The 27735-nt window shown below is 46.9% G+C and overlaps 1 protein-coding gene across 2 annotated transcripts; it reads left to right on the top strand.

Moving 5' to 3' along the window:
• The first annotated feature begins 38 nt into the window (after positions 1-38).
• ASTE1 (asteroid structure-specific endonuclease 1) lies at positions 39-25677 on the top strand. 2 transcript variants are annotated; one of them, XR_015875675.1, is made up of 6 exons: positions 39-433; positions 3436-4769; positions 7409-7619; positions 10231-10417; positions 17625-17982; positions 25228-25315. XR_015875675.1 is itself a non-coding variant. In XM_088462802.1 (5 exons), exons 2-5 carry the CDS (start codon positions 3459-3461, stop codon positions 25523-25525), a joined length of 2007 nt encoding a protein of 668 aa, XP_088318928.1. In that variant the 5' UTR covers positions 39-433; positions 3436-3458; the 3' UTR covers positions 25526-25677. The 2 variants fall into 2 exon arrangements, 1 of the variants encoding a protein (XP_088318928.1); XM_088462802.1 differs by lacking the exon at positions 17625-17982 and having other exon boundaries at positions 25228-25677.
• The last annotated feature ends 2058 nt before the right edge of the window (positions 25678-27735 follow it).

The raw sequence follows: 27735 nt of genomic DNA, 5'->3' as shown, positions 1-27735 counted from the left end.
AATCAGGCAGCTTTCCTTTCCAGCCGATGATAGACGTCTTTCACTAAGACGTCATCAGCATGCGTCTCCTCCCCTGTGTAGTAAAAACAAAAAGTTGTACGAAAGAGCTTATTTCCCCTTTACGTCTTATTTGTTATAGAAAGTAAACCGCGACTTCTGCCTGTCGGGCGTTAGATGCCAGTGTGTAGTGCCAATGCGTCGCTGCCTGGTGCCGTGTTGCATGTGTTATGTCATGTGAGCATTCTGCCTGATTATTCACTGTTGTTACTTGTTAGAGGCTGCTGAGCATGACTGTAACTCTGTAGCTGTGTCAGCGGCATCCAGTCCATGTTATACATCACCCTAGGGTTACAGTAGTCATCATGCTCTCTTCCTGGGTTTGCCAGTGTGAGATGTCACCCCCTGATTCCTGAGGTCACAGCTTCATTACATGGTGAGTGCATTCATGCGTTGCTATATAGTCAGACTTAAGAATACCTATTTATGATTATTAAAATGTTTAATGTTTTGCTCTGAGACAGACTGATTACCATTTAAATGATTTAATCTAACACGAATAAGCATATGAAGAGGCAACTGGCCAGGTCAACACAAAAGGATGGGAATTAATTTTCAATAAGATTTTCAACAAGGTGATGGTAGATTTGATAATTAAAAAAAAAAAAAATAACCATAATTGTTATTTAAGCTCAACACAAGAAAAATCACAAATGGGCATGGTAAAAAAAACAAACAAAACACCACTGGAATGAGCTCTTGTAGCAGTTTAAAAACAATAAAGGTCCCATTTATCATTAATCACATTTTCAGTGCTATCTGGGTGCAACACTTATCACCCCCAAATCGCATTGAGGTATATGAAAGTACTGCATAAATGTATGTAGCTCTGCTTACCAGGACAGCGGGTGTGCGGAAAAGGCTGTCCTGGCGATGAGCGGCCCGCTGCATTATGTGAAGATTCCCCCCCCCCCAATAAATGCCCAGATTGCGTATTGCCGTTGTTCACCCTGCTGGGGCCTACACACTCTCCTCTGCTCCGTAGCTGCACTGGACCTCGTAGAAAGGTAAGTTTACTCACTGTGGTTGATCAGATTTAGCTTTATGGGGCAAGTTCCAAAAATATTTTATTTTCTGACCTTGATACATCTGAGAAGACCGCAGCTCCCATTACTGAGATACTTAATTTCACACTGTCGTGTGATTTTTGCATTTTCTTAGGTCATATTCACAATGATAAATGGGCCCTAAGTTAAATAAACAACCAGTCTCATAAAATAGGCATATGTGTTGCTAAATAATATAGCATATTCTTTGCCAGTTCCATAGCAATATGTAGTGGAAGGCTGGCAATGCAGTTCGTCTTCCTGTGGCCCAGGTTTTGCTGATCGGAGCATGTGCAGTTCCTTACACATGAACTGTGAAGCCGTCCTACAGACAGCAGCGCAATTACCACCTTTTGTAGGGTTTGTAGCAAATGCAGGCCTCACCTCGGGCCCCCATAGATGCTGCACCTCCTGAGCAAAATAGACCAGGATGGCATGTAAGTTGCTAGTTTATTTGTGCATTATTATTTCTATTGTCTAGCTCTCAAATTCTATAGAAGTTAATTGTTCCAAAGTCACAGAATAGATTTTGCATAAATTACCAAATCACAAATCTGGTCCATAAATCATTAAAAGATAGAAAGTTCTATCGCTGTACAACATCTCTGATATCACACATTGTATATTAAACAGGATTCCTAGTGCACATGGAATTTAGGGCGGGGGTAGACACATACCCTCCCACTGCTTTGCAGGGCATTCGGCAATTTGTGAACAATGCTTAAGTGCTTGTTAAAACAGTAGTCTATAGACCGTCCTGGTGACCACTTTTGCAAAACCCAACATAGGGCAGTATCCAATTAGCCCTGAAAATTATTCGGAAGCTAATTGATCCCCCCCGGGCTATTAGCTCTGCAACGCCGGCACCTATTGTGGAGTTTTTCAGAACCTCCGAGGTCCCGTCAAAAAATCCCAGATATGTGCCCTGTTTTCCCTGCTGCGGTTTCAAAGACACATAGGTCCATGAACTTATCTCGGATTCTAGGGGGTCTATTTATCATTGAATATTTGAGGTAAAATCCCCGAAAACACCTGTTTTCGTGGGTTTACCTCAAATATTAAGTTTCCCCTGAATGTATCAAAGAGGGACCGCAGGCAGCCATAGGTTTCTACTGGGGATGCGATGCTGTCAGATTTACCAATATCCGCAATGCGATGCATTCCTGATATTGGCCCCCTCAGCTAATGGCGTTTGCTGCTGTAGTCTATGGACTACCACCGCATAATTAGCTGGCGGAGGGTTTCCCCGGAACCCTCCCTCACAAATGGCCGCCAGTCACCGGGACTGCATATGCGCAGCAGCCCCGACACTGGCCAGCAGATCTCCGGAGACATCGCAGGGACGGGCTCTTTTCGGAGCCCATGTCCCTGCATGTCCCGGATGATACATCCGGCCGTTATGATCGCATTTTGCAATGCGATCATGGGCGGAACTGACATGCCCTGTTCGCATTGCAAATACGATCACTAATAAATGGGGGCCTATGTGTTTTCTGGCGAAAATGGGAAATATTTCAGGCGAGTAAAACGGGAGCTAATTAGATAGCCCGAAAAAAAATTATGGGATAAAATTGCGAAAAAAATCCAGTTTTTTGCATTTGAAAATTTTTCGGGGCTAATTAGATACCGCCCATACTGTACATTTAGCAAGCATGAGATGGGCCATTTAAAGCGGTTTGTTTTAGCCGAGGCCCATCCTTCTTTTGATAAAATTACCATAAATATTAATCATTGTATCATTAGTTTATCTAAGTAAGAGTGAATTAAATTAAGAATATTTCTTCAATAAAAATTAAACTTTGAGCCTAAAGTTTTGACATTTATATCTATTTAAAAAAAAAACATATTTAACGGCTAATTCAGCAGTGCACTGCTGAACGCAGATTCCTAATTATCGGGAATCTGCGCATGTGCAGGACTCATTCTGCGAGTGTGCAGAATGGGTCCTGCTAACACGCACGCTAGCCCTTGAATGCCTCTACCTGATAGACAGAGGCATTTAAGGGGCGGTGCGAGGGCGGGGTTGGTCGGCGTTCCCGGAAATGGGGCGTGTCCGCCCCTGTTTTCTGGGAGTGGCCAGCCCACAGACTGTGTGGACATACGCAGTGTGCTGGGCTCGCAAGCCGGCCAGCCTGAGTAAGCTGGCACCATCCACCATCCTTCCATGCTTTAATGAGCATCATGGACTGTAAAGTATGCTGTAGGTTGAGACTATACATAATCTGCAATCTGTGACTGCAAATTCATAGTAAACATGCATGTCATCAGTGATTGTACTATTTTCAAATATTGGACCTGTTGGGATAATGTTTTGCATTGTTCTGTGTTGTAGATCTTCCAGCTGCTGCTCTCAAGATGGGAATTCAAGGATTAATGAGCTTTGTGGGAGATAATAACAATTTCTTTCATGATCTGCAGATGAAAAACACAAAACTAATTATTGATGGTAACAATCTGTATCACAAATTGTACTTTGACTCTGGCTTGGATCTTTTACACGGTGGGGACTACGACACCTTCACCGAGATCCTAAATAAATTCTTTGAAAGCTTGTCAATGTGCAACATACAAGCCTATGTTGTGTGTGATGGTGGCTGTGATGTTTCTGATAAAAAAATTGAAACCCAAAAGCAACGCATCAGGGAAAAAATCAAAATGGCGGAAAGCCTTTCCAATGGAAGAGGTGGTAGCCTGCTTCCTCTCCTGGTTAGAGATGTGTACATCCAGGTCTTGAGAAAGCTGCAGGTGCCCTTTGTGCAGTGTTTTTCAGAGGCTGATCGAGAAATCGTGGCATTAGCCAATCTGTGGAATTGCCCAGTACTTACCTTTGACAGCGATTTCTGTATCTTTAATGTGAAGGCTGGCTATTGTCCTCAGAATTCCTTTCAGTGGAAAAATATTGTCACCAGTGGAAACGATGAGTGTTACATCCCAGCACGGTGTTTTTCAGTTCAGAGGTTTTGTAAATATTTCAATAACTTGAACATGTCCTTGCTCCCTCTCTTTGCCGTTCTCACGGGAAACGACTACATCAGCCTGCCAGCACTGGAGACCTTTTTCAATAATGTGCACTTACCATTAGGAAACAGTGGGCACAGTGGACGGAAACACACACGAATCCGTGGACTATTGAATTGGTTATCTGGATTTGAAGCTGTTGAAGAGGCCATGAACAGTGTGCTGAGACATCTTCGGCTAAAGGATCGTGACTCGGCCAGACAGCTCCTGTATTCAGCTATGGAAGAGTACAGTCTTTATGATATTGTAAACATCGAGCAGTATTTTCAGAGAGGTATATATGTCTCTCCAACAGCAGTTGAGCTGAACCTGCCAGATTGGGTACAGCGAGCTCTAGCAAGAGGGGAACTGTCTCCATTATTAAGTGATGCCCTGGTGTTAAGGAGAGTGTTTCTTCATGTTCAGGTTGAAGACCTAAAGAGGCCATCTGCTCATTTCATAACACAGCCTATTCGCAAAGTGATCTATGCAATGCTTTTTCACATATACCAATATTCACAACAGGGACCTGAAAGAAACAAGCAGCCAAATCAACTCTTCGTTGTAGAATTTGATAGATTGGAAACGACTCTGAGAAAATCAACAGTTGAAATAAGTTTTGCCAATGGAGATTTCAGTGATGATCTAACATTCCAGCAGCTTCCAGAGGTAAGATAATAGAGCTGTCTTCCCACAGTGTTGAAAAGACATCAGATCTTAAAACCCAAGAAAATTCCTTGCTATTATGTTTCCATCTTTAACTATATATAAACATTATGGGGTCATTTCATTAGGTGCGAGTTGGGTTCTGCGAGACGTGAACTCCCTCCACAAATTTCAATTGAAATTGAGGAAATTAAAAAAAAAAAATTGTGCGCACCCCTCCTGAGCAAGTAGGTAAAAATATCAGGACACAGTGCAGAACCTCTAGTACATCCCTCCTAATGAATAATCATACACTTGAAGGGGTTTAAGTAGCAGAATTTGGCCAAAAGACAAGTCACTTTTCATATGAATTTATTTAAACAGCTCAAATAATTGGTTAAATAATGGGGACAGGTACGTGGTGGTGTTAAATAATGTGGGGCAGGTACGTGGTGGTGTAAATGATGTGGGACAGGTACGTGGTGATGTAAATGATGTGGGACAGGTACATGGGGGTGTCAATGATGTGGGACAGGTACGTGGTGGTGTAAATGATGTGGGACAGGTACGTGGTGGTGTAAATGATGTGGGACAGGTACGTGTGGTGTAAATGATGTGGGACAGGTACGTGGAGGTGTAAATGATGTGGGACAGGTACATGGGGGTGTTGATGATGTGGGACAGGTACGTGGAGGTGTAAATGATGTGGGACAGGTACATGGGGGTGTCAATGATGTGGGACAGGTACATGGGGGTGTCAATGATGTGGGACAGGTACATGGGGGTGTCAATGATGTGGGACAGGTACATGGGGGTGTCAATGATGTGGGACAGGTACATGGGGGTGTCAATGATGTGGGACAGGTACATGGGGGTGTCAATGATGTGGGACAGGTACGTGGGGGTGTCAATGATGTGGGACAGGTACGTGGGGGTGTCAATGATGTGGGACAGGTACGTGGGGGTGTCAATGATGTGGGACAGGTACGTGGGGGTGTCAATGATGTGGGACAGGTACGTGGGGGTGTCAATAATGTGGGACAGGTACGTGGAGGTGTAAATAATGTCGGGCAGGTACATGGGGGTGTCAATTATGTGGGACAGGTATGTGGGGGTGTCAATAATGTGGGACAGGTATGTGGAGGTGTAAATGATGTCGGGCAGGTACATGGGGGTGTCAATGATGTGGGACAGGTAGGTGTAAGTGTAAATGATGTGGGACAGGTAGGTGTAAGTGTAAATGATGTGGGACAGGTAGGTGGAGGTGTAAATGATGTGGGACAGGTAGGTGGAGGTGTAAATGATGTGGGACAGGTAGGTGGAGGTGTAAATGATGTGGGACAGGTATGTGGAGGTGTAAATGATGTGGGACAGGTAGGTGGATGTGTAAATGATGTGGGACAGGTAGGTGGATGTGTAAATGATGTGGGACAGGTAGGTGGATGTGTAAATGATGTGGGACAGGTAGGTGGAGGTGTAAATGATGTGGGACAGGCACGGGAAGATGTAAATGATGTGGGATAGGTACATGGAGGTGTAAATGATGTGGGATATGTACATGGAGGTGTAAATGATGTGGGACAGGTATGTGGAGGTGTCAATGATGTGGTATGTGGGGGTGTTGTATTTACGGGAGAGGGGTGTTTGATCTTGCAGATGAGAGGTAAAAGTATTATTACGACTTATTACAAACTTGTATAAAAACACTGGAAAATTACTGTAAACAAATTTTTCTATACCCCAAAATGCTGGAGAGACTTTAATTTGCTGAAAGACACTTGCTTGCTATCTTTTTTTCACCCAGGTATAAAAAGTAAGAAAATCAGCCATTTGATACAATTTTAAAACCTCCAGTACTTTCCCTATGGCCACTAACAGCCTTCTATATGGTCATTCTATCTGAATTGTCACTTTTGGGGGGCCAGGATGGTCTCCCCTCTTTTTTTTATTCCCTTCCCCAGGTCGCATTTTGTAGAAATGTTGCACACCCACGCTGAGAGTACTGCAAATTGGCATTTCTAATTGAATCTCACATGATTCAGGTGCACGTATTCGTGCAATGTGTGTAAGCTTCATGAAGTAAACTCTCATTCGCAAACTTGCACCTAATTGAATTGACCCCTATATGTAAATCTCATTAGAACTGACTGCAGTTTTTCTGTTACTTGAAGCTGAGAGCCAGGACATCTGAACAGAACCTATTTAAAAAATTATTGCATCATAGTCTGTTCAGAGCTTTTTCAACAGAGCTCTACTAAGTCCTCCAAACCCAAGAGGTGTAACATAAACCTGGTCTTGGCTTCATGTGTCACGGAGTGTTTGTGTGACGAAAGGCTGTACAAACTCCACTTCCCCTGTAAATATTATTTCATTCTTATAATTTACACATTTAGCACACAAAGCTTGGAAAATATCAGGCTTTTCCTTTCTGATTTATGGATATTAGGGCGATATGTTAAGACCAAGGAGACTCAAATCAATGATTTCACTTTAAGAAAAATACCCTGTTAGTGAAGTCTTTTTTTTCTTTATAGTCCTATGATTTTAAGATGTTACTCACATAATTTACTAATTGAGGGTTTTATGCAGGATCTAGATGACTGGGCATTTGGGAATTTGTAGTCCTGCAACAGCCACGGGTTGACTAAGTTCTTATCTTTCAGCTTCCATTGGTAACATGTTTAAATCTGCTCTTACGGACCCTGGACTTGAGAATGGAGGACCTGGCGTCTGTGCCTCCTGACTACCAGCTTATTGTGGCTACAGTTCATTACTGGATCAGACATGCAGACCCCAAAGTGAAACCGCATCATTTTAAAGCCCTATTAATGGGAATTGTTTATGGAGAAACATACAATATTGTAAATAAACCAGGTATATATTTAGACAGATGAACATTTCTGGGAATTTGTGTTTTTTTTTTTTTCAGATGTCTTCTAGTGATGTTTATAACTTAGGGGGAGATGTATCAAGAGTGGACAAAGAGTGACGTTGCCCATAGGTTCTATCATTTTATAGAATGTAATAGATAAATGCTAGCTATAAGCTAATTGGTTGCTATGGGCAACTTCTCCACTCTTTAGCAGGCTTGATACATCTTCCGCTAATTGGTAATACAGGTGTTTAAGGAACATACACCTAGAGAGACATTAGTGATTATCCAACCTGGGATCTGTTTTGCCTGAGAAACGTTTCTACATGGTACACTTTACCAGCGATGGATGTTATGTTATACAAGTATACAAATCCATTTGTAAACCTAGTATTCCTTGACTCTTGGGTGCACCGACTTCAGAATAATATCCAAACCTTTGGGAGATTTATGTATTTATTATTTATTACCAGTTATTTATATAGCACACAGATATTCAGCAGCGCTTTACAGAGAATATTTCACCATTCACATCAGTCCCTGCCCCAATGGAGCTTACAATCTATGGGCCTGATTCAGACCCGGTCGCGAGCCTATGCGCTCGCAAGCGGGTCGATGGTGGCCCAGTGCGCATGCGTGAGACCCGGATAGCGACAGGCAAACCGTCGCTCCGTGTCTCGTACCAAAGGGGGGGTGCTGTCGATGTTGAGTGACAGCACGCCCCCTTTGGTGGGCGGGCCGGGGAAGTGGCTGCCCAAACGGAGGCGTTCCCATGAGAACGCCTACCGTCTGGGGCCAGCTCCACTGACATCACAAGTGATGTCAGTGGGAGTGCTTTCGGCTCTATTTGAGCTAAAAGCACTCTTGGGCTTGCGGCAACAAGACCCTATCGCAAGGGTCTCGTCGCAAGCCCGATGGTCGCGATGGTCTTGACCATCGCGAACCATCATCATGGCCGCTCGCTATAGCTGTGGGTGGTCACCCACAGCTATGCGAGCGGTCAGGAGGCCGTTCTGCAAAACCAGAGGGTCGGCCCTGATTCAGAGCGAGCGCTCTGTCAGTGTGTCCGGCTCTGAATCAGGCCCTATGTTCCCTATCACATGTACACACACATACACACTGGGGTTAATTTGTGTCGGGAGCCAATTAACCTATCAGTATATTTTTGGAGTGTGGGAGGAAACCGGATTATCCGGAGGAAACCCACGCAAGCACAGGGAGAATATACAAACTCCGCACAGTTAGGGCCGTGGTGGGAATTGAACCCACAACCTCAGTGCTGTGAGGCAGTAATGCTAACCATTACACCATCTGTGCTGCCCTAATCAGCATCAATTATACTCTCAAGTCTGTTCCTTTGCTACATCATTTTTAGAAGAGTTCTGTTCCAGGTTTCAATGCGGAAACTCCTTCATTTTTCTTATATGTTATACAAGTAGATAGGTGGTTTTTATTCTGCACATACTTCACAACAAAAGACAATTACCTACTGTGTGACTGCAATATCATACACGGAATTACAATGGCCTCTACATTCTGAAATCTTTCATACTGTTTAGTGATCCATTCCATCTTAGATTAGACGGTCAGTATTCACAATATTGGATATGTTCTTTGTTAGAGGATGCTTATTTTAAAAGGTTTGGGATATTCCATATGACAATAACAACTTCTTGTTACAGGACTGTAGGGGAGAGCACATTTATTCTATTCTTATCTGTTCTTTCTCCTCTGCATCTGGCTGACATTGTCTATCTTATATCCTGTCTACTCTTCTTTTATTCTGAGCTTCTGTTCTTGCTTCTCGGTCTGATGAGAAAAATAGCACGTGTTCATTAGTAAGCCGTTTAAAAACCTTTGCAAACATGTTAGGAAAATTGTTCAGATGCAGTTTAGCAGGTAAATATAACTTGTTTAGTTTTTAATGTCTGCCTGCTGTAGCAGGACAGCAAGCTCATAAATAGTAGCATGATCATATAATAATTGTGTTTACAATGTAGTCTTACCTCAGACTGCTTCCTTATCCTAGGTGCTCACCTTACAGAGGTAGGAGCATGGCAAGGTGGATTATTAATGTCTATATAGACATTACTTGAATATTTTGTCTGTGACTACGGTGTCTATGTACTAAGCCTTGGAGAGAGAGAACATGGATGGTGTAAAGTACCAACCAATCAGCTCCTAACTGTCATGTTACAGGCTGTGTTTGAAAAATGACAGTTAGGAGCCGATTGGTTGTTACTTTATCTCCATCCACTTTATCTCTATCCAAGGCTTAGTACATAAAACCCTACATTTCCTGTCAGATAACACATGTATATTGAGTATATGAGAGAATACTTATTTCTGTATGTTATATTACTGTTTTCATTTATGAAGCTTTGCATGCTGGGAGTTTAGTGCTATAAAAGCTGCTCCCAGATTACATACACACACAATTTCTTTGATTCAAAATATCCACAGACTGGTGAACAAATGTCAACGTATTAACTTATAAATCAGTTTAATGAAGCCATATAAACGTAAAATGTCTGTCATCTTTGTAATAAATGAGGGTGTTTATATAATGTCTCAGGTATCATTAAGCTTCTCCTCATCATGTTCTATTCTTAGAGCTGCAGGGAGACGGCATCCAGTTAGTCTGTGAGCAGATACACAGGATAAAGATGGAAGGTGCCCAGCAGAGGCGGCAGAATTGGGAAGATCTGCACATACTGTGCCAGTGGCAGTGCTGTCTACAGATGGTCATGCACTTCAATCGGCTTCTCTCTACACCGTTGCCAGAGCCTGACATAACCAGGTCAGAGAGGGGATGTAATCATGTTGTCGACAGTCAAAAGATTGACACCATCAAATGTTGAAATGTTGACACCCAACATGTTACTACTGCATAATGTTGATACAGTTAAGATGGCGACACGTAAAATCTCGACAGTGCTACAATGTCAACATATGACACAACACAGCTAACATGTCAACAATAGAAATGTTAGGGATAGGCCGCGTACACACTGGACGATATCCATGAACGATATCGTTCATATCGTCCAGTGTGTATGCACTCACCGATGAACAGTGCGCGCTACCACGGGACGATAACGATATCCCCAGTCGGCTGTATATACAGCTCAATCTGGGGATATCGTTAACGATGCCATGCTGCCAATTGCAGCAGGCTCCCTGCATGCTATGCCATGTACAGTATTAAACTGCAAGTTTCTTATGACTGCAGACGAAGTGGTACAGTAAAGTAAACAGTTACATGCATTCAAATAGAACTTGTCATGTTTCAGCTATGGGGTGATTACGTTAGGAGCGAGTTCCCATTGAGCTCACTTTTGGCTATTACGGTATGATGATTTGTATTACGGTATGACGTTTTTGTACCAGTAATAACTCATGGAGATGCATCGTGTGATGTAGCTTTGAGACCTTAAGTTTAATTGAATATCCCCATATGTGCTTTCTAACTACAAAAGACCATAGACACTCCTCTTGCCTGGGAGAAAGCATGGAATATCTCCATGCTATAGGCCTGCATACTGATACATACTCTCTTGTATGTGGCACAGCTCCCCGTCTTATGATCATAGAGAAGCTGTGACCGGGAGATGGAGATATTTCTTGGACTCTCCTGCATGGATAGGGCCACAGGGGACAATTTTGAGGGCAGAGACATATATATTTATTAAAATGTCTTTCAGCAATTAGAAAGTTTTATCCTGTTCTATGCATAGATAATACCAGAAAATAAGATTAATAATACGAAGCGCTTAGTTGTTCCTCCACAGATGGTCTAACAGAATAACAAAGTATCATATGTCCCAGTTCACCTACCAGATTTTGAGAAATTAGTATTGGGAATAAGGTGTTTAACATCTGATGGGTTCCGGATACACACTGATGAGCAATCCCACAGTCACGGAGTCCCTCTACTGGTGGCAATCCCGCTGGTACCTTTGCTTAATCTTTTTGCCGTTTTTCAAAAGGAATTTTTATTCTGTTTTTATTGGATGTTTTGTTAATAAAATGGCATTTTAGAAGATATTGCACAAGGTTTTTTCTTTTTTCCTTTCATGATATGAAAACCACCTGTGAGGAAATCTGAAACGGGTGAATCACGCTAGAAACCGCTCCATGCTTTTCCTATCCTTATTTCTAGTAAGGGCAATACTTTGTGGTGTTACCTTCTTAATTGTTACATACTCAAGAGTGTCCTATTATTAATCTCGTTATTACTACACTCTGAATGTTATTTTTTCTTTGTTTTACGATATCATAGATCAAGAGAAAAATATATATGAGGGCTGATTGAAAAGTAATGAGACAGATTTTTTTTTATTCAGAATCATTTGACTCCACAGGATCTGAACATTTTTCTTTTTCAAAGTAGTGTACTCCACATTCAGGGCCTGATTCAGAGCCGGACGCTCTGACAAGAGCGCTCACTCTGAATCAGGGCCCTGCTACCTAAAATTGGAGCGGCCTCCTGGCCGCTCGCATAGCTGTGGGTGACCACCCACAGCTTATGCGAGCGTCCAAAAAGATGGTCGCGATGGTCAAGACCAACGGGACCATCGGGCTTGCGACGAGACCCTGCGGTAGGGTCTCGCTGCCGCGAGCCCAGGAGTGCTTTTTGCTCTATCAGAGCCAAAAGCACTCCCACTGACATCACTAGTGATGTCAGTGGGGCCGGCCCCAGACGGTAGGCGTTCCCATGGGAACGCCTCCGTCTGGGCAGCGACGCTCCCGGCACGCCCACCAAAGGGGGCGTGCTGTCACTCACCATCGACAGCACGCCCCCTTTGGTGCGAGACCCATAGCGACGGCTTGGCTGTCTCAATGCGGGTCTCGCACATGCGCTAGACGGAGCTCCCTCCGTCGTTCGCACTAGGGCACCATCGACCCGCTTGCGAGCGGGTCTGAATCAGGCCCTCAGTACATTTTTTTTTTTTTTTTTTTGCAGCATTTCAACAATGATTCATAGGCGTGCAGTAGACTGTTTTGTGACATCACTTTTGGTGTTGCAGCTGTGGCATTTTTCACTCCATCATCTGCTGAGAATGTCTTTCCGCACAGTTGTTTTTCAGGGTTGGGAATGCACAGAAATCACAGGGCGCTAAGGGCCTGATTCAGACCCGCTCGCAAGCGGGTCGATGTTGCCCAAATGCGCATGCACACGACGGAGGCGCCTCCGTCATGCGTGAGACCCGAATAACGACGGGGAAGCTGTCGTTATGGGTCTCGCACCAAAGGGGGCGTGCTGTCGATGGTGAGCGACAGCACGCCCCCTTTGGTGGGCTTGCCGGGGACGTGGCTGCCCAGACGGAGGTGTGCCCACTGACATCACTAGCGATGTCAGTGGGAGTGATTTTGGCTCTGATAGAGCCAAAATCACTCCAGGGCTTGCGGTCAACGAGACCCTACCGCAAGGGTCTCGTCGCGATGGTCTTGACCATCACGACCATCATCATGGACGCTCACATAAGCTGTGGGTGGTAACCCACAACTATGCGAGCGTCCAAGAGGCCGCTTCGCAAAAAAAAAAAAACGCCCTGATTCAGAGCGGGCGCTCGTTCAGAGCGTCCGGCTCTGAATCAGGCCCTAAGTCCGGGCTATATGGAGGGTGTTTCTAGTGCTGTCCCATTAATATCAGTCAGTGCTGTCAATGCAAAAGCAGTAACATGTGGTCAGACATGGTCGGAGCAAAAAAATCACTGTTTCTTTGGCAAATGTGGCATTTTCTTCCTCATGGCTCCACGCAAATGGGTTTTCTGGGCGTTTTGCATAGTAGTCACCATTAATTTCTTCTTCAGGGTCCATAGGGTATCCACAGGATACCTTGGGGTATAGGCGATGGCGGCAGACATCCAGGCACCACAGAGTTAAATTTTCAGCCTCCCAGGATGCACTGGGGTCCCTCTCCTATACCCCGCCCCCGAGCCTCGTCGGTGCCTGGCCGGACCAGTCGCACCGTACAGAGGGGGTCTTTTTAAGGCCCCTGAATATTTCTTCGCAGCTGTGGCTGCACAACTAGAGTGCTCCAGCATAGGACAGTCAGTATTGACGTCCATGCTGTCACTCCTACACCCCGCCGGTACCAGAATGCCGGTACCGATCCGGGGATGCTGGTAGGTAGCTGGGGTCACAGCTAGCGGTGACCCCGGCTATCTGGACTGTGGCCGGATGCACGGGGAACAAGGTAAGTGGCGGGGTCCCTCGGTGGGCACCCGCCGGTAACACAGTCCTGTTTGGTCCCCAGGCAGGGGGCTCCCTGGGGACCGGCTGCGCGTGGGGCCAGGTACTGATCCTGCGCCTTCCACTAGACCACCAGGGACAGCGGACCGCAGCATGTGCTGTACAGCGCGGCGTCCCAGGGGTTAATAGCAGGCCAGGGGAGAACGCCTTCCCTGTCTCACAGCCGGCGTCTCCCCCGCTGCACAGTGCCATTCCACAGCGGTCTGAGCGGGCTGTGTCAGCGCTCCTCCCCCGGGCCCTGCCTTCTCTCTGCTCCTCGGTGGCCATTTTCTCACTACATGTGCTGGGGATGGCAAACGCTGCTGGAAGCTGATACAGGTGCCATTGCGGTCCGGGTCCCCCGCATACCTCTCCTTCAATTAAGGTCAGTGTATGCAGCACTGTTTCCTACCAGGCTCTGGTCTGTGTAGTTGATCGCAGTGCTTGTACTGCAGGATGTTATCTGTGCATTGTATGTGACTTAAATGCTAGCGCTGTTTGCCTGTACTTTCATTTCTGACTGTCAGCCATTTTCCTATCCCTGTTCTTCTGCTACAGCCCTTGCGGTGCGGTGTTGCAGGGTGTTTATTACCTCACAGTAAACGTGGTTTTTCTGTGTGGGAAGTCACATACACTCTGTTCACACTCCTCATGTCGGAAAGTGAACGAGGATATCCTCTTTCAGCTATAATGTACTGATATAATGTGCAGTTAGCGGAGGGATATGTAGACCCTGAGGGTTTATGGAGGGCATGTTGTATTATATATCACGCCCCATTTCTGTCACTGTGCCTGCACAAAAAGGGACCGCCCTCAGCTGGCTAAGATGCTTACAGCCCTTGTGGGCAACGCCCCCTGCGTTTCCCCATAGGGGTTATCGCAGCGAGTGGTAGTCTCATCACCTGCAGGGGTCCCTGGGCAGTTGATAGTACCCCAGTGTATCCTGTTTTTCACCCCCCAGGTCTCGCAGGAGCCTGTGTGGGTGAATTTATTGTCCAAATGGTATAACACCTGATGGACGTTTTACAGGGGGAGTCACCATTTCGGCCTTCTAAACGGCCTTTCGGGTCTCAGACGGCTAAGGACATGACGTCTGATGACTTTTTCAGACACGAGCCCCTTAGTGCAAAGGAGGCGTAGTCTGGGTCTAAAGTCTATATACCTGGCCTTATACGGGCAGTCTGTGCGGCTTTGGTTATACATATCCCCCGTGGCTAAATCCTAATATGCCTTCTTTAAGGATAAGGGTGTTGCCACTGTAATTCCTCTATCTGGTCAGGTGGATCATTTAGAGGAGGCGTGGAAAATCCGGGTAAGCGGTCCCAGCCTCAAAAACGGTTGACCTTTTGCATACCCCTTTGCGGATAATTACATTTCCGAATGGGAGTTACCTTTACGGGTAGATTCTCATGTTACACGCCTAGTGAGGTTGCCCATGCCCTCCAGGTCCTCCTTGAAGGAGGTTCCAGATTGCAAGGTGCAAATATATCTAAAATCCAATTATCCCTTGCTGGAGGGGCTTCCAGGCCGGCAAGGGCCGTGTGCTGGGGGGGCCAGAGCCATGGAGCGCTGAGTAGGTAACTGGATCTCTGCACACTGACTCCCCAGCAGAGCAGGTGGATAGTGGCAAATTCTCAGAGACTTAGCCACGTTCATAATGAGACGGCAGCAGTAGCGGCTCGCCGCTCCCTGTGGTTGCGCTCTTGGAAAGCGGACGCAGATTCCATTTGGAATGCTTTGCCTCACGGTTTACCAGGGTCATGGCAGTTATGGCAGCCCACCTGCGGATGCAGGGGGTCCGCTTGTTACCCTATCCGGGCGACCTCCTGTTGTTACCAGGGTCTCCAGAGATCCTTCAGTGCCATATGCAACGGACAATATCTGTGTTGCTACGTTAGGGCTGACTGATAAACTGGAAATGGTCCTCTCTGATTCTTCACAGAGGATGCTCCATATCCCAACATCTGAGGATCTTTGTGATTGAGGAAAAGATCTCTGCATTACAGGCAAAGGTACGCAGTTGCCTGCAGAGTCGCCGAGTGTCTATTCACTTGGCAATGTGGTTCCTGGGTTCCAGGGTGTCGCTGTTCAACATGGTGGAGAGTACCCAGCTTCACTCTAAACCTCTGAAAAAAAAAATTGATCCTCTCCGGATGGGATGGGTTGCCCCATAGGATAAAGTCAATAGTGCTTTCCCCGGAGGTTTGTCTCTCTCTGGCCTGGTGGCTGCGGAAAGCTCACCTAAACAAGGGGCACCCCCTTTGGGATTGCGGACAGGGTCCTTCTGACGACGGACGCCAGTATCCGTGGCTGGGAAGCAGTGACGGGTCCACACTTGTTCCAGGGCAGGTGGACACCAGTAGTTTTTGCGCTTCCCATGAACATCTGAGAACTCTGAGCAGTATTCAAGGTTCTCCAGCATGCAGGACAGGTCCTCCACGGAAATACCGTGCAGGTACAGTCTGACAACGCCATCATGATGGCTTATGTAAACCACCTAGGAGGTTTCCGAAGTCAGGCGACACTAACAGTGGTGTCCCGAATTCTGGCTTGAGTGTACAAGTTTTATATACTGTAGTGTAACTTTGGTTCATTTTGGGGGCGTGGGTCCCCCTGGATTGCCTTTGGTTGATCTGTTTCAGGGCACCGCATTATAACACATTTTTCTTTTATAACACATTTTAACCCTTCACTGTTTGTTTATTATATATGTACCTCACTTTTTATTTTCATTCTTTACATGCAGCAGTAGCTGCTCCTAACTATCTCTTTCACACTGCACTTTTCTTACTATGGCGGTGCCCTGGGGCGGCTTAGCTGGGCTAGTTTGGGGGTATCCTGCGCTCTGGATTTGAATCGTAGTATGTTAGGGACCTACCCTACAGAGGTTACCTGGATATGGTGGGTAGGCCCATAACCTTGGCCAAGATTATGCTAAAAACATCTATTGATTGCAAAATTTTATTACATTTATATATTATTAATAATTTGGAGTTGTGCACCTGATATTTGTCTGTTTTTGTGCCTGCAATTTGTCTCATCGGGTAGCACCTCCATATATATATATATATATATATATTAGATAGATAGATAGATAGATATAGATATATATGTTTAGGGTGTGCAGTCTAGAAATCTTTCCCATATGCCTCAGCGGTGATGGGCAGCCACGTGGTCATCTGTCCATATTTTTGTAAGGTATTATGCTTTTGATACCTTCGCCTCTCAGGATGCTTCTTTCGGGCGGCGGATTCTCCTTACAGCACAGGAGCGTCCCCACCCTTAAAGGATACTGCTTTGGGACATCCCCAAGGTATCCTGTGGATACCCTATGGACACTGAAGTAGAAAATATGAGATATGGTAAGAACTTACCCTTGTTATCTCTATTTCTACGAAGTCCATAGGGTTCCACAGGACTCCCGCCCTGTCGCACCTGTACTGCAGATGAGCTTTGATCTGGTCACCGGTTTCTCCGTCTCCTTCTGGTGAGAATGTGATTCTTGTGTGTTCCTGACTGTGTTCTCTCTCTTTTTTGCTCTTGCTCCGGCCTATGGCTTGCTACGAAACTGAGTGGCCTGAGGCTCGGGGGCGGGGTATAGGAGAGGGACGCCAGTGCATCCTGGGAGGCTGAAAATTTAACTCTGTGGTGCCTGGATGTCTGCCGCCATCGCCTATACCCCAAGGTATCCTGTGGAACCCTATGGACTTCGTAGAAATAGAGATAACAAGGGTAATTTCTTACCATATCTCATATTATTCTGTCCACAGGGAACCCAGTGCTGTAGGACCATACTGTGCACATCAAAGAACAGCAGAAGCATGACTTTACACGCTGAAGGAATCGGGTCTCCTCTCTGACATGCAGACTGTGTTCTTGTACGATTCAACTCGTTGTCGCACCTGCTCTTCTGTGAGACTTCTGGGTACCCACCTGGCACACACGTGATGCATTTTCAGTTCCTTTGTCACAATATGCTGAACCCGTTCTAATTAGATGCCAAGTGAAGCCGAAAGTTTGTGTAAAGTTAACCTTCTGTCCTTTTGCAACATCTCCACAGCTTTGGCAATGTTGACATCTGTAACCGCAGTGGATGGTCTCCTAGAACGCGCTTCATCAGTCACTCGGGTATTGCCCTCTTTGAAGTGCTTACACCACCGAAATACTACAGCACGGCTAATTGTTTCTCCACCGTACACTTGCCGTAACATCTCATGAGTCTCATTTCCACTTTTTTACAAGTTTAACAAAAAATGTAATCACACATCCTCATCCACCATGACTAAACGTACGAACATCTTCCACTCATTGTGACCAAACAAAGACTACAGTCTGCAGATTCAGGCACATCGATGTATGAGCTTCACAATGACCAGCACAGCGTTGCCATGTCTACCTATGGGACAGAAAAACAGAGGCAGTCTCATTACTTTTCTATCAGCCTTCGTATATTTAGCAATAGACCATCTGTGGAGGAACAACTAAATAATATTATTCTTTTTACTGGCATTAGGTATTTTTAGCTTATGGTTTTATTGTGCACTTTCTACTTCAGGGTCCATAGGGTATCCACAGGATACCTTGGGGTATAGGTGTGACGTCAGTCGCAAGGCACCAAAGAGTTAAGCTTTCAGCCTCCCAGGATGCACTAGGTCCCCCTCCTATACCCCGCCCCCGAGCCAAGGCACCTCAGTTTAGTTTGGTGCCCGGCCGGAGTCGGGTGCACCTGTTGGAGTGGGGGCTAGAAGAGCCCCTGAAGCTTTTTCTTCATGCAGCTGTGGCTGCACATCTGGATGAACAGCATGGACAGTCAGTCCTGACGTCCATGCTGTCTTCCCTACACCCCGCCGGTACCAGAACGCCGGTACTGATCCGGGGATGCTGGTGGGCATCTGGGGTCACAGCTAGCGGTGACCCCAGATGTTCCGGACCATGGCCGGATTCAAGGGGGACAGAGGTAAGCAGCGGGGTCCCGCGGTGGGTCCCCGCTGATCACATGGTCCTAAGTCCCCAGGCAGGGGGCTCCCTGGGGACTGGCTGCAGCGTGGAGCCAGGCGACCAACCTGCGCTTCCACTACCCCCTGGGACAGCGGACCGCAGCAGAGCGGTAGCGCTGCGGCGTCCCAGGGGTTAAATGCATGCCAGGGGAGCGCGCCTTCCCTGTCTCACAGCCGGCGCCTCCCCCGCTGCACACAGCCCTCTCTGCACTGTGCTGACTGGCCCTGTGTCAGAGCTCCTCCCCCAGGCCAGCCTTCTCTCTGATCCTCGGCGGCCATCTTTTCAGAAGCATGGTGAACGCTGCTGGAAGCCTGCATTGGAAGCATCGTGGTCTGGGTCCCCCTGCATACCTCTCCTCCGCTGTGGTCAGGTCTGTGTATGCAGCGCTGTGTCCTACCAGGCCCTGTGTCTGTGTAGTTGAGTGATCAGCGCTGTTAGTGCAGGAATTGATTTTCTTTGCATTGTATGTGACTGTGCTAGCGCTGCTGCCTGTAACTTTTCTTCTCAAGACTGTCAGCTTTATTACTGTCCCTGTTCTTTCTGCTAAGCCCTTGCGGTGCGGTGCTGCAGGGTGGTCTCTCGCCTATTTAATATATAATTGGTGAGAGGGGTCACATACGTGGTGCCATCATGTCTGAAAGTGATTTTCCTCTCCGGCTACAGTGTACCACGTGTAAAGTACTGTTAGCGGAGGGGGAGGGTAGCGCGGAGGGCCTTTGCCGGCAGTGTTTGTCCATGGCGCGGCCTCTTACGGTTACAGCACCGGTACAGGAGCCGCCCTGGGCTTGTTTCGCTCAGGCGCTAACAGCTTTAGTGGGCCAGTTAGCTCCGCAGCCCACGTTTACTCCGATGGGTTTGTCCCAGCAGTCGGTGGTGTCGTCACCCATGCAGGGTTTCCCACGACAATTGGTGGTACCCCACAGTCTCCCTATTTCCCCGCTCCCGGTTTCTCAGGAGCCAGCGTGGGTTAACTCCCTGACGAGTTCTGTACAGCACTTGTCGGATGTGTTGCAAGGGGAGTCTGTGATGCGGCCTCATAAACGGCCGGTGGCGTCTCTGTCCGCTCCTTATGAGGATGACGAAGGGACGTCTGATGATGGGGAGATTCTGGATCCTTACGATCAGGAACCTCTCCATACTAAGGACGCTGATGCTAAGTCCAAAGTATATATTCCTGGACTTATTCGGGCGGTCCGCACAGCCTTGGTGATTGAGGACGAAGTTCCCCCAGCGGCTAAGTCTAAGTATGCCTTTTTCAAAGACGTGAAGGGCGATGCCACAGTCTTTCCTCTTTCGGGTCAGTTGGTGGACCATTTAGAGGAGGCGTGGAAACTGCCTGGCAAAAGATACCAGCCGCAGCGACGCCTGGCGGTGGCTTATCCGTTCGCGGATAATTATTTTGCTAAGTGGGAATCCCCTCCACAGGTGGATTCTCACGTGACCCGTCTTGTCCGTAGTGCCACATTGCCGATGCCATCCATGTCCTCCCTTAAGGATGCTACGGACCGCAAGGTGGAAATCTGCCTGAAGTCCGCTTATTCCCTTGCGGGGGGGGGCAGCACGGCCGGCTATGGCCATTTGCTGGGTTGCCAGAGCGATGGAGCACTGGGCGGATTCATAAGAGGCGTCTTTTGATTCCGACTGTCCGGCCGAACAGGCGGAGTTGATTGGCAATCTCCGTGATTCGGCCACCTACATCAACGAGGCGGCTCTAGACATTAGTACTCTGGTGTCTAGAATTTCTTCAGCAGCGGTAGCTGCTCGTCGCACCTTGTGGCTGCGATCCTGGAAGGTGGACGCAGATTCCAAGAAGGGTCTGGAAGCGTTGCCGTTTACCGGAGAAGTTCTCTTCGGTCCGGATCTGGATAAGATTGTGGCCACGCTGGCGGCAGCCAAATCGGCTTGTCTCCCGTCGGCCGCTGCTCCTTCTGGTTCTGGACCATCGTCCTTTCGGTCATCTAGGGCCCAGGGCAGGCCCAAACCACAGTCGTTACCTCGTCAGGCTGGCCCTAGGAAATCGGTCAAGCCCCGGAAGCAGGCATGGAGTACCAGACGTCCGGCCCCCAAGCCAGATGACAAGCCTGCGGCCTGACGGTCCGGGCCTCCCTTTGGGGGATCCCAGGGTGGGAGGCCGCCTGCTGCAGTTCGCCCAGTGTTGGTCGGTCACTACTACAGACACTTGGGTTCTGGAGGTGGTTTCCCACGGGTACGCCCTCTCCTTCCGGCACAGACCCCCGGCTCAATTCTTCACCACGGGTCAGATCGGAACAAGGCTACGGAGCTGTGGAAGGTATTGCACACTATGCTCCAGGCTGGAGTTATAGTGCCTGTTCCATTCTCCCAGAGGGGCCAGGGTTTCTATTCAAATCTTTTTTTGGTACAGAAACCCAATGGGTCGTATCGTCCGATTCTCAACCTCAAAGCACTCAACAAGTCTTTGCGGGTACCGAAGTTTCGGATGGAGACCCTACGGTCCATCATTCTGGCGCTGGAACCTGGGGACTACATGGTGTCATTGGACATACAGGACGCTTACCTGCATGTCTCTATTCTTTTGCGCCATCAACAGTTGCTCAGGTTTGCAATCCGCAGCGACCACTTCCAGTTTCGGGCGTTACCTTTTGGCCTGGCGACAGCACCACGTGTTTTCACCAAGGTGATGGCGGTCATGGCGGCTTCTCTGCGGCTGCAGGGAGTCCGCATGTTGCCGTACTTGGACGACCTGTTATTGGTGGCGGGATCTCCAGAGCTCCTGTTACGCCACTTGGAGCTGACCATTGCCCTGCTGCAACGGCACGGCTGGCTAATCAACTGGCAGAAGTCCACTCTAATCCCGTCTCGGAGGATTCTGCATCTTGGAGCCTTATTGGACTCGGGACAGCAAAAGATCTTCGTGACGGAGGAAAAGATCTCTGCTTTACAGTCAAGGGTGCGCAGTTGTCTGCACAGCCGCCGGGTGTCTCTACACTCGGCGATGAGGTTACTGGGCTCCATGGTGTCGGTGTTCGACATGGTGGAATATGCCCAGTTTCACTCCAGACCTCTGCAGCACCTGATCCTGTCAAAGTGGAACGTGCTGCCTCAGTCTCTGAAGTCCCAGACGATTGTGTTCACCCCGGAGGTTCGCCTGTCCCTTGCTTGGTGGTTACAGACGACCCACCTCAGCGAGGGACGTCCGTTCTGGGTTCCAAATTGGGTCCTGTTGACAACGGACGCCAGTCTTCGGGGCTGGGGAGCAGTTTCGGGTCCACATCTGTTCCAGGGCAGGTGGACGCCGACAGAAGCGGAGCTTCCAATCAATATCTTGGAACTCCGTGCGGTCTTCAATGCTCTCCAGCAGGCACATCGGTTTCTCCAGGGTCACCCGGTACAGGTCCAGTCGGACAACGCTACCACCGTGGCCTACATAAACAGGCAAGGAGGAACCCGAAGCCGGGCGGCTCTTGTAGAGGTGTCTCGGATCCTGGTTTGGGCGGAGCGCAATCTTCCGGCCATATCAGCGGTCTTCATCCCGGGAGTGCTCAATTGGGAGGCGGACTTTCTAAGTCGCCAGGACGTTCATCCGGGGGAATGGTCCCTGCACCCGGACGTTTTTCAACTACTGGTGGACAGATGGGGTCTTCCAGAGATCGACCTCATGGCGTCCCGGCACAACAACAAGTTGCCGGTGTACGGGTCTCGCACAAGAGACGAAGGGGCATCTCTGGTGGATGCTCTGTCCGTCCGGTGGACGTTCCGGTTCGCATACCTGTTCCCTCCGGTCTCCCTTCTTCCACGGGTAATCCGGAAATTCAAACAGGAAGGAGGGACGCTCCTGTTGATAGCTCCCGCGTGGCCCAGACGGCACTGGTTCTCAGACCTTCAGGGTCTGTCCGTGGACAGTCCTCTGCGGTTGCCGCTACACCCGGACCTCCTGTCTCAGGGTCCTTGTCGTCACCCGGACCTGACTCGGCTGTCTTTGACGGCGTGGCTGTTGAGACGGCCATGCTGAGGTCCCGGGGGTTTTCCAGCTCTGTGGTGCGTACCATGTTGCGAGCTCGGAAACCGTCTTCCGCGAGGATATACCATCGCGTGTGGCATACGTTCTTCCAGTGGTGTCGACCGAGAGGTTATGCACCGCGGGAGTTTTGTCTGTCTCGGATTCTCGCCTTCCTGCAAGCGGGACTAGATCATGGGCTTCGCCTTGCTTCTTTGAAGGTACAGGTTTCGGCCCTGTCTGGTTTCACCGTAGGATTGCTACAATCCCGGATGTGCGCACCTTTATGCAAGGTGTTGTCCGCATTCAGCCGCCCTTTGTTCCACCTGTGGCGCCTTGGGATTTGGCTGTGGTCCTGAGGGCTCTCCAAGGACCGCCGTTTGAACCACTGGGATCAGTGGATCTTAAATGGCTAACAGCTAAGACTGTTTTCCTTCTGGCTATTGCTTCGGCCAGACGTGTTTCTGAGTTAGGGGCTCTTTCTTGTAGACCCCCTTTCTTGGTTTTTCATGGGAACAGGGCAGTACTCCGCACTCGGCCCGAGTTTCTTCCCAAAGTTGTTTCCCAGTTTCATGTTAACGAGGAAATCGTTGTTCCGGCCTTTAACTCACCGGGTCTTTCCGTGGGTGAGGCCTCTTTGGATGTTGTGCGGGCCTTAAGGACTTATGTTGACCGCACTTCTTCGTTTAGGAAGTCGGACGCTTTGTTTGTCCTCTATGGCTTCCGTAAAAAGGGTTGGCCTGCTTCAAAGCAAACTTTGGCAGCCTGGATCCGTATGGCTATTTCTGAAGCTTATCTTCATGAAGGCCTACCGGTTCCTCCTTCTCTGAAGGCTCATTCCACTAGGTCGGTGGGTCCTTCGTGGGCAGCTCGACGTGGTGCCTCTGCAGTCCAGATCTGCAAGGCTGCTACGTGGTCCTCTGTCCATACCTTCGTGAGGTATTACAGGTTTGACACCTTCGCCTCTCAGGATGCTTCCTTCGGGCGGCGGATTCTCCTTTCTGCACAGGAGCGTCCCCACCCTTAAAGGATACTGCTTTGGGACATCCCCAAGGTATCCTGTGGATACCCTATGGACCCTGAAGTAGAAAATATGAGATATGGTAAGAACTTACCCTTGTTATCTCTATTTCTACGAAGTCCATAGGGTTCCACAGGACTCCCGCCCTGTCGCACCTGTGCTGCAGATGGGCTTTGCTCTGGTCACCGGTTTTCCGTCTCCCTCTGGTGAGAATGTGATTCTTGTATGTGTCCAGATCTTTGTTCTCTCTCTTCCGTCTCCTCCCGCCTATGGCTTGGTAACTAACTGAGGTGCCTTGGCTCGGGGGCGGGGTATAGGAGGGGGACCTAGTGCATCCTGGGAGGCTGAAAGCTTAACTCTTTGGTGCTCTGCGACTGACGTCACACCTATACCCCAAGGTATCCTGTGGAACCCTATGGACTTCGTAGAAATAGAGATAACAAGGGTAAGTTCTTACCATATCTCATATTTTTTCCACAATTCCAACTTTGTTCTAATGTGGAGTACACACCTGGCTGACACAGCGACCGATTTGGTAAGCATACACACCAATCGGCCCCTTGATAAGTCTGGCCAGATATCACAACTTAAATGCCTGCCCAGTTGTGATGTCATTGTTGGCGGCTCCTGCGCCCAGCGTAACGGGGCGGTCAGTAGCCCGTACACACCAACAGATGCACATGGTATATCTGCAAAATATATTGCATCTGCCCTGCTGCATTCCCGACATGATACATCTGTAAATAACATCGTTCACAGATATATTGTGTGTACACACGAGCCAGTGCACTGAATGATATATGGTACAGTGTGTATCCAGCATAAAAATCTGTTCCATGCATATTTGCTTACACACAGTATTCTACCTTTTCTAAGCGTCTCTATTTGTGACAACTGAGCTAGAACAAGTGTACTCATGGAAAGGAAAGGATTTAAGTAAGCGTACCTGGTTAGTAATCATCTTCCATTGTCAGGAATGTGGCAGCTGAGATTTTAAAGTCTATTTGTGGTTACCTCTGCAATTAACACTGCATTTTGTCTGCCTTTGATTTTAATAAGTACAATTATAGAGATAGGTAACATATAAAAACTACTGAAAGAGTATATTGTAACTGCAACTAAACCATAGGACCATGTTCACGTAAACTCCTACTTTACATTCTTTGATATTACACCAATTTAAGCTTTTTTTTTTCACAACCCCCCCAAATTTCACCAGATATGATATGTTAAACTGTTAATGTTGTACTGTTGCTTTTAATGGTGTATTACTGCATGTGTTCAGTATACTACATAAGTCAGTGTTTTGGTAATGGGATGGGCCCAGTATCTGATACTGTATGTGTATACTCATTGCTCTCTCTCTCTCATTGTTCAGACTTTACAGTGGTTCTCTTGTATACATTCTGACTCAGAAGATAAAATCTTCACCTACCACAGAAGACTTGTTTAAACCAAGTCCACCTCTGGAAAAGCTGTACCAGGACTGTATTTGTGCTGTAATGCCAAACATCCCTCAGGACTGCTTCCAGGGTACCAAGTCAGCAACACGCAAATCCAAGAAAAATGCAAAAGCAAGGAAAAAAGCAATCTGTACTAAAGCAGGTACCGTGGCGAAGGATCCGTTACAGTCCAACATTAGCAACAGATTTGCTGCCCTGTTACTAGAAGACTGATGACTTTACATTACTCTTACTATGGGCTTCTGGAACAATGACTGTTTTCATTAAGAGCAATGAACACAGTATAACTTAATCTACAAGTAATTTAAAAAAATTTCAAAAATTTGCACAAGATGTGCTTTATTAAATAAAGATAATAAAAATGACTACATCGTCTTGCAGACAGAGTGAGTGAACATAAGAAAAAGAAAATCCCCATTAGCTGGACACTGCCAAATAGTTCAAGTGTCGTGAAAATGTATTTTTATACTATATAGAGGTTTTTTTTTATTTCCTTGTTCACATGGGAGGCAGCCTTCTAACCTTCAGCATATTATCAAATGAAAAGTCTATACTGTTCATTTGAAGTAGATGGAGATCTCCGGACAGACTTGGTAGAAGCTTGGCATCCTCGTTTAAGATGCAAGCCGATCAAATGATAGTAAGATCCAGTCCTGGGATTGGCCAGGTATACCCTGCTGCGGCCAAGCCCCCAGGTCACTTGTGATAAAACTTGTGAAGTGCCTTCCCTTTAAGAACTTGTAATCAGCAGACAAAAGCTGTTTCTTCTTCCCTTGTCATGCACATGTTCTGCACACGTTAGCGTGGAAACATGGCATCAGATGTGAGGTGAGCAAAGCTTGTTCTACAGGATGAGTGGCTGCTACACATGGACAAATCAAGGTTTTAGGTGTCGAATGTGGGTTAGCAGCCATAATACTTCTGTTTCTGCACACACATGAAAGAATGATCTGATCTATCTAGGAATTCACAGATCTCATGATTTCCCCACACCAAATAATATATTTTTTTTTATATACAACTAAGCCTTTATAGTAAAGAGTATGTATAAGTATATATTATATTATATTGGGAATCGGTATGATATGCCGGCTGTCAGGATGCCTCCTGTCCGAATACCGACAGCGACATCCCGATGATTGGTATCCCATTAGAGGTCGGGTAAGTATACTTACCCCCCTCCCCTAACCCTCCCCGTTAGTTTCTGAACCAAAGCCCCCCTCCTTCGTGCCTAAACCTAACCCCACCCCAGTTGTGCCTGACCCTAACCCTCCCCGCTAGGGGTGCCTAACCTTAACCTCACCCCCAAAACCTAATCCCGCGGCTAAGAGGACGGGCGCCCCGGACTTACCTCATTCGGGCATCCGTCCGTCTGCTTTCCGGCGTCGGATTAAGATAGGTGTCGAAATCCCGACGCCTATCTTAACTCCCTTGTCAGGATATCAGCGTTGCTGCAACAAAAAATACAGTCTGCATCTAATTTAATTATCTGTGGCCAAGTATCAACACTTCGATTCCCACACCATTTGATGGACGCATGTGAGATTTTTAAAAAAAAACAACTTTCCTTACAAGTGTGGGAGATGACCTTTTCTAATAGTTTTTAATATTGGTGCTTTAAATTCTGTTCTAATTGCACCTGTTATTGTTTTATAAGATGATGAAATGGATATTTGAATCTTCAAGATATATAATGTAACTATACAATACTGTACATGTACTGATTATTGTTATAGTGTTGAAATGATTACCGTAAATAGATATGAATCATCTCTCTTTGATTGCAAATTCACCTCTGGAGCTGGTACTTTTTGCATTAATCAAACTCAGATTTTAGGATTTTATTTACATATTTTAAACAATCAGATTTAGAGATTGTGTCATTTGTGGTTTTCAATATGTATTATATCAATCCTAAATGCCAATTACCTGGTTGTGTGTGTGCTAATGGGAACTGGATGTCACTTTTATGGACTAATTATTTTTTTTTATAATTAAGCATATATTTCGTCCAACATGCATCCTAGGCCCAGTTTCTTTAGCTTGTACCTAAAGAGGTAATGGAGGTAATGCACAGTTGGTACTGGTAGCAAAATAAGCTTAAGCTACCCCTCTCATAAATAAATCTCTCACCTGCAGTAGAACATGGTTTTGCCCAGGTGCAAAGTTACTTGTTTTTTTTTCTACTCCCAACCCCGAATCAACCCCATTATCTCCATCTAATACTTGATTTTGTTTTTAATATCCTTTAGTAGATAAGATTTATACACTTTCAAAGGAAATTACGCTGTTATTATATAGTCTGTTTTTGTTTAATTATGTATTTATTTTTAATAGTATTTAAAATAATTTTGTGCTCAACTACATTTTCAAGCAAACATTTGTAATGTCTGCTTTCTGGTTCACTGAACTAGCAAATCTAT

The sequence above is a fragment of the Taudactylus pleione genome, unplaced genomic scaffold, assembly GCF_031769625.1.
Source record: "Taudactylus pleione unplaced genomic scaffold, aTauple2 ptg000053l, whole genome shotgun sequence".
Taxonomy (NCBI): domain Eukaryota; kingdom Metazoa; phylum Chordata; class Amphibia; order Anura; family Myobatrachidae; genus Taudactylus; species Taudactylus pleione.
Note: the sequence above shows the minus strand (reverse complement) of the source record. Positions and strands in the feature narration are given on the sequence as shown.

Excerpts from the sequence above, each read along its gene's own strand:
- ASTE1 (XM_088462802.1), top strand. The coding sequence starts at position 3,459 with ATGGGAATTCAAGGATTAATGAGCTTTGTGGGAGATAATAACAATTTC. Across the intron at positions 4,770-7,408 it reads CATTCCAGCAGCTTCCAGAG|CTTCCATTGGTAACATGTTT; the intron begins GTAAGATAATAG and ends CTTATCTTTCAG. Across the intron at positions 10,418-25,227 it reads CCAGAGCCTGACATAACCAG|ACTTTACAGTGGTTCTCTTG; the intron begins GTCAGAGAGGGG and ends CTCATTGTTCAG.